At 42.0% G+C, this 7506-nt stretch overlaps 1 protein-coding gene across 1 annotated transcript; it reads right to left on the bottom strand.

The window, feature by feature from the left end:
* Positions 1–4744: 4744 nt before the first annotated feature.
* LOC130032819 (protocadherin beta-14-like) lies at positions 4745–7288 on the bottom strand. The gene has a single exon (XM_056124414.1). The coding sequence runs from the start codon at positions 7229–7231 to the stop codon at positions 4835–4837; it is 2397 nt and encodes a 798-aa protein (XP_055980389.1). The 5' UTR covers positions 7232–7288; the 3' UTR covers positions 4745–4834.
* Between the last annotated feature and the right edge of the window lie 218 nt (positions 7289–7506).

Raw genomic sequence — 7506 nt, 5'->3', positions numbered from 1 at the left:
TGGGTTCTCAGAGAGTGAGAACTAGACAATAAGAGGACTAGTTTTATAAACTTTTAAAACCAAGCATCCAGGAGCTTGGTTTTATAGTCTCTGGATCTTGGCCATTGATGGGGTTACACGGAAGTTGGTAGGTGTAACTGTCTAGCTACTGGAAGATGGGGGATCTGGGTGGATGAGGCCCAGTCCTGGACCAAGCAGGCTTGGAGATCTCAGCCCCGGGTCCTGCACACCTGGGTTCCTCTGCCAGTTCCTTCATGTGTAAGGCACATCCTAGTGTGTGGAGAGTAGTCTCAGCATGGCTATGGCTGGGTCCTGGAAGTCTTCAGATGCTGGGGCTCTGCTCAGAGCAGAAAGGGAAACTCAACCCGCTCCCCCTCCAAGGGGCCCTGTGAGGACAACTAGGCACGGAGGCAGGAGACGCTGCGTTGTTCTCTTCTGGGGACTTGGTTTTATAGTCTCTAGATATACTATATATTGAAAATTATATATATATTTTACTAAAATTATCAAACTTTTAAAAATAAGCTTACATGTGATTTCCTGATGTTCCACTTAATGTTCTCACTTTATTAATGTTACTGGATATAACGCATATAGTATCTCAATATGCATTTTTCCTGCTAATGAGATTAGGCATCACTTCAAGTTTTTTTCCAGATTTTCTACTTTATTCTTTTTAAACAATTTTTCTACTTTATTCTTAAAAATTCTCACTTTTTGAAAAGGTTCAGAAGTTTTTGGGAAAATGGGCTCCCAAGCAATTTTCAGGGGCGCTGGTACACTCGTGGCAATTATTAGTCAACCAAGATAAGACCATTCAATGCTAGAGCTCAAGAATGTGTTTTCAGATCCTCTGGTGTTAGGAACCACTAGGGTCACCTCAGTGGTATCTACCAGGGCTCTACCCAGCAATGCCTGGGATCATGTAGTACTGGGGGTAGAACTGGGGTTGGGTCTGTGTCCATGTAATTTCTTCTCAGCCTCTTCAACATTTTTAGTTCACTTTCATGATGTTTTTGCTAACCTGCAAATAATTTGAATGACTTAAAGCAAGTAGCTTCGGGGCTGGAGTGATAGCACAGCGGGTAGGAAGTTTGCCTTGCATGTGGCCGACCCGGGTTCGATTCCCAGCATCCCATATGATTCCCTGAGCACCGCCAGGAGTAACTCCTGAGTGCAGAGCCAGGAGCAACCCCTGTGCATTGCCGGGTGTGACCCAAAAAGCAAAAAAAATAAGCAAGTAGCTTCTTCTTGTCTGTTATTTTTTAGTTTATCTGCTGTAGTCTGGCTGGAGCGATAGCACAGCGGGTAGGGCGTCTGCCTTGCACACAGCCAACATGGCCGACCCGAGTTCGATTCCTCCGCCCCTCTCGGAGAGCCCGGCAAGCTACCGAGAGTATTCGATATGCCAGACACAGTAACAACAAGAGTCTCCAATGGAGACGTTACTGGGCCTGTTCGAGCAAATCGATGATCAACGGGAGGGCCTTTACCTTTACCTTTACCTGCTGTAGTCTAGTTGTGAGTTAGAAGTGTTTGTTGTTTTTTTCTTTTATAAAATTAAGCCTTTGTAATGTTATAAGAATTTTAATCTATATTTCTTTACTTTTTCAATTAAATTATTTCAAATCTCTTAGAAACATTTTTTAAATAGATTCATTGGAAAGTAAAAGGGAAAGGAAACTGCAGCTGGGCGAGTGACTGAGTCTAGGACTAAGTTCATGCATTTGAATTTTTATATGACATAATAGTTTTGTTATAATATAGTGAGTCAATTTTCCCTTATTGTTGACTAATAAATCAATCTCCCTTTCATTACATCTACCCCTTTTCTTTCCTCACTTTATTTTTTTTAAATTTTGATGCCTTTTCTATCATTACCAAGCTTTCTGATATGAAAGGATCTCACTCTAGGTTTTGTTTGAGCTGGGGTCAAGTCTATTCCTGAACCATAATAACAGATTTATTAACATAAAATTGGTACATGGAATTAACAGAAATTGTATTGTTTATAAATTTTGAGGGGAAAGGATAGACACTTCTGTTGTGTTAAGTTGTTCTACAATAGACTAGTATCTCAGATTATTCAGATATATTTTTATTTATTGCTTTATTGATATTATTTTTACCATAAGGGTTTCTGCATTGCCTTTAAGTTAATTATTTGAAATACACATAATAGTTTAATTACAATTTAAAAATTCTATTAATCTTGGGTAATGGTGGGGGCCAATCCAGCTGACCCGAGTTTGATTCCTCCGTCTTTGATTCCTCCGCCCCTCTTGGAGAGCCTGGCAAGCTACAAAGAGTATCTCACCTACAGGACAAAGCCTGGAAAGCTACCCATAACATATTCAATATGCCGAAAACAGTAATAACAAGTTTTACAATGTTACTGGGCCCGCTGAACTATGGGAGGACAGTGACAGTGACAGTGACAATGGTGGGAGTAAAGATACTTTACTCATTCATCTTTTCATTTTATTTTCTACTCTGAACTGTTTACCTATTCTTCCATTGACTTTCCAGGGTATATTTTTTATTAAATATCTTTGTGAAAGTAGGAAAACTCAACTATTTTAAATGTATCATTTAAATGGCTACCTAAGTAGAATTTTCATGAACAGTTATACTTTTGCAAAGCTGATAGAAAATATTCCTTATCTGTTATTTGTTTTGTTGCCACAGCCCGCAGTGCTCAGAGATTACTACTGGCTCTGCACTCAGGAAATACTCCTGGCAGTGCTTAGGGGGTCATGTGGAATGCCAGGGATCGAACCTGGGTAGGCTGCATGCAAGGCAAGCATCCTACCTGCTGCACTCTCTGGCCTCCAATAGAAATGATTTCTAAAAATACCTTATATTTGTTTCATTTTACTAATAAAATTTTACAAATAAAATTTTATTTAAGAAATCTAACTACAATATTTAATTTTATCAGAACTATTATAGAATTCTATATCCATCCAAACTAAATCTTAGCTATTAAAGTTTTTATAATTGTCCGTTTGAGTTGTGCACCTATAGGTTTGGGTCACCATAATTTAGAATAGAATAATGCATCATAAACTGTAAACCTCATCTGTGAAAGGCCAAATGTATTAAGGATGTTTTATATTTGTTCTTAATGATCAATAGTAAAGGGAAATGAAGACATTTGGTTTAAAAAGTTTGATATCAATTTCTTTCAATTTTATTTCTTTTCTTTGGAGGGAGGGTTTGGGTCACATCTAGTGAGGCTCAGGGCTTACTTCTGGCTTTGTGCTCAGGGATCACTCCTGGCAGTACTTAAGGGACCATATGAAGTGCCAGGGATGGAACTGGTATTGGCTGCATGCACAGAAGAGCCTTCTCCTCTATACTATCTCTCTGGATCCTGGTATCAATTTATTAAGAAGTTTTAATTTTTCACTTCTTAATGTATTTGGGTGAGGAGTTTGGACCACACCTAGTGGTGTTTAGAACTTGTGGTTCCAAGATTCAATCTGGGATCAGCTGCATGCAAAGAAAGTGCTTTATAATATCTTGTAACACCTATAATATCTCTCTGATCCTCATCTTGTACTTTTTCTTTGCTTTGAGGTCAGCCTGGCAGTGCTCAGGGGATACTCCTGTCATTACTTAGGAGATCTTTCAATGCCTAGGAACCATATTGTGCCAGAGACTGAACATTGAACCTAGGCTCCTGCCATGCAAAACACATACCCCAGCCCTCTGAGCTTTCTCTATGACTTTGATTATTTTCCTCAGGGATAACTTTGGTTCACACTATGGGTTAGTAAGAAGCAGAGTAAAATAATACAAAATTTAAATAATTAAGCATAGTGTATTTATAGTAAACAAAGTAACAATGTCAAATTCCAAAACAATAGACCCATCTCTTGCAATATCATCAGTAAAAGATATTTCAGTAAAAATTATGTAAAAATTATTTTGAAATCAATTACTTCTAACATCCCCTTTCGGAGAGCCCGGCAAGCTACCGAGAGTATTCTGCCCGCACGGCAAAGCCTGGCAAGCTACCCGTGATGTATTCGATATGCCAAAAACAGTAATAACAAGTCTCACAATTTGTTGTGAGACATTAGTGGTGCCCATTCAAAAAAATCGATGAACAATGAGGGGACAGTGCTACAGTGCTATTTCTAACATGGTACATAATTTTATGATAAAGTTAATTGTTGTTATGCTATAATAAAATCTAAGAAAGATTCCCTAGTAATGATTACTAGATGATTTAATTACTAGATGATTACTAGATGATTTAATCATTACTCGTAATGATTAAAAAGGAAAGCATTGTTACCTTTAGGCTAAAAATTGCCAAAGATTTTTGTGATCAAGTTGTATAATTTTCACTGAGATTCAACCTTTAAAACTTTTTACTTCGGTTCGATAAAGGATCTAAAGTAATTCCATATATTGTTGCATCCACTCTGAATATCACCTGATCAAATAACAATAACATTGTATTCATAACAGTAATTACATTATAGGAACAAAAATTAGCAAGTATTTAATAAAATATATATACACACATATCAACCCATAATGCTTGGGTGGAGTAAGCAATGCAAGTGAACAAACACAGGGCTTTCAACCCATGAAGCAGGCACTCTACCACTTGAACTGTGCCCTTGACAAATAAATGAATGTCAGGAAACATTTAAATTTCATTATCGTCATTGACAGTCTAAAGCAACTTGGAAAAATAGGAAACATAATGCATGCTATTATAGTACAATCCAAAATCCAATATAGAATAGGTAAAATTACCCACACCTAGCAAACAGTAATACTAGAACTGAAAGTTAATAAAAATTGAATGGTTAACTTATTGAATGTTAACTCCAAAACTATTCTGAAAGTTTATGGTCTCCTCTACATCACTACCAGTGTCCTGAAATGGAAGATTGGGGATAAGTGGTTTCAGAAACTTGAACTCATTAGCGCCAGCGCCCTCGGCCAGACACACCTCATACTGGTAGCTGTGCAACAGGGTCCCAGCACCACTGACGTCCAGCAGGTGTCCTGGGAAGTGCGCGTCGGGCAGCGGATAGGAGCCCCCCGCGGGCGGGCTGGCCCGCTGGCACAGGCACACGGTCACGAAGGCCAGCACGGAGAAGAGGAAGAGCGACGACACGCAGGCCAAGGCCACCACCAGGTACACTGTGAGGCGGTCGTCGGGAGGCGCGTCTAGCGACGCGTCGGGCAGCGGCAGGAAGGGCTGCGAGAAGCCGTCCACCAGCAGCACGTGCAGCGTGACGCTGGCCGACAGCGGCGGCTCGCCATTGTCCCTGACCAGCACCAGCAGCCTGTGCTTGGGCGCGTCGCGCTCGCTGAGCGGCCGCGCAGTGCGCACCTCGCCATTGTGCGCCCACACGCTGAAGAGCCCGGGCTCCGTGGCCTTGAGCAGCTGGAACGACAGCCAGGCGTTCTGGCCCGAGTCGCCGTCCACCGCCACCACTTTGGTCACCAGGTAGCCCGCCTCTGCCGCCCTGGGCACCAGCTCGCTGCAAGGCGCCGAGGCGTTCTGCAGCGGGTACAGCACGAAGGGCGCGTTGTCATTGCGGTCCAGCACCAGCACGCGCACCCGCGCCTGGCTGCTGAGCGCGGGCGAGCCGCGGTCCCACGCGCCCACGCCGAACTCGAAGGTGCGCACGGCCTCGAAGTCTAGCGAGCGCAGCGCGAACAGCTGCCCATTGTCGGCGTTGATGGACACCAGCGAGGCGAGTGGCAGCTGCGGGTCTTGGGAAGGCAGCAGCGAGTAGATCACCTGGGCGTTGCTACCTGCGTCGGGGTCAGTGGCGCTCACGCTGCCTATGTGCAGTGCAGGGCTGTTGTTTTCACCCACTAGCAGGGTGTAGGAGGGCTGGCTGAAGGTTGGGGCATTGTCGTTCATGTCGGACACCAGCACTCTGATGGTGTGCTGTGTTTGCAGCCTTGGGGTGCCCATGTCTGTCACCGTGATGGTGATGTTGTACTCTGCCTGGCTCTCTCGGTCCAGTTCTTTTTCGGAAACTAGAGTGAAAAAATTCTTGAAGGTAGGTTTCAGATAAAAGGGGATGTCATCTTGAATAGAGCAAATAGTCCTCCCATTTTCACCAGCGTCTTTGTCTCGAACACTAAACAGAGCCACAAGATTCTCAGAGGAGTTCTCAGGAATTGTCTTTGTTATTGATGTTATGGTAATTTCTGGTGGGTTGTCATTTATATCTATCACTTTAACCATAAGAGTGCATTCTTCTGAAAGTCCTCCACCATCTGTTGCCTGAACATTTATGGCATAGAGCTGTATTTCTTCAAAATCCAAGTGTGATATCAAATGAATTTCCCCAGATACACTATCAATTTTAAACGTTTTACGAATATCTTCTGATGCATGCAAAAATGTGTAAGATATTTTCCCATAAATTCCTGTATCCAAATCCTTAGCAGAGATGGTGATAATCCAGGAACCAACTGATGTGTCCTCCTGAACCTCCACCTTATAGAGTGTCAACGGAAATGCTGGAACATTATCATTTATATCCAAGACCTTAATGAGAATCAATGTTGTCCCAGATTTGGGTGGGGAGCCACCGTCCAGTGCTGTGAGTGTTAATCTGAGCTCAGGTTGTTCCTCATGATCTAATTCTTTGTTCAGGACTAGTTCTGGGTAAATTTTTCCATCACCAGTGTCTTGAGTTTTTATTTGAAAATGAGAATTGGGGCTAACTGAATAATTTTGTAGACTGTTTCTTCCTATATCCAAATCTTGAGCACTCTCCATTAAGAATGTGGTTCCTATAGTGGTGCTTTCTGATATTTTCAAAAGTATTTCCTTGTCCAGGAATATAGGGGAATGATCATTTATATCTCTCACATGCAGCTCAGCCTGGAAAAACTGTAAAGGGTTTTCCAACACTACCTGAAAATGCAACATACAAGGCTCTATGGAGCCACACAGTTCTTCTCTGTCCAGTTTCTCATTTAAAAACAAATCTCCAGTCAGCAAATCAAGATGCAAATGCTTTTTATTATCATCAGATACCACCCGGGCCTCCCTTGAAGACAGCTCCTCTACCCCTAACCCCAGATCATTTATCAGATTGGCCACACGAAAGCCAACTTCTGTTTCCTCTGCCACAGAATATCGCACAGATTCAGAACATACCCGGGACAATCTCAGAAAAACAAAGAGAATTAGGACTTGCCTTTTCCACAGACTGAATGCCTCTCTGCTCTTCATGATTCCTTCAAGCAGCCTCTCTTGTGAAAAAAAAGTTCAGCTCTAATTTTGAATGCAGAATCTGATTTTTTAAAATGAAAAACACTTGAGTGTACATAGCCCTCGTAGCTGCGTTGTAGGTAAAATTCCTTTTATCTCTTTCCTTTCAGTGGATGGTCTCTATTCCCCTGAATAAGGAAGCCCTCAGTGCCAGCCCATTACTATTTTCATCTTATCCTGCAGCGCCACCATGTGTCTTTTTGAATTTTTTTGGTCAGTAAAAATTTAGTCAGTAA

The sequence above is a fragment of the Sorex fumeus genome, unplaced genomic scaffold, assembly GCF_029834395.1.
Source record: "Sorex fumeus unplaced genomic scaffold, SorFum_2.1 ptg000051l, whole genome shotgun sequence".
Classification (NCBI taxonomy): domain Eukaryota; kingdom Metazoa; phylum Chordata; class Mammalia; order Eulipotyphla; family Soricidae; genus Sorex; species Sorex fumeus.
The sequence above is the reverse complement of the archived record's forward strand: the minus strand, read 5'-3'. Positions and strand labels throughout refer to the sequence as shown.

Excerpts from the sequence above, each read along its gene's own strand:
- LOC130032819 (XM_056124414.1), bottom strand. The coding sequence starts at position 7,231 with ATGAAGAGCAGAGAGGCATTCAGTCTGTGGAAAAGGCAAGTCCTAATT.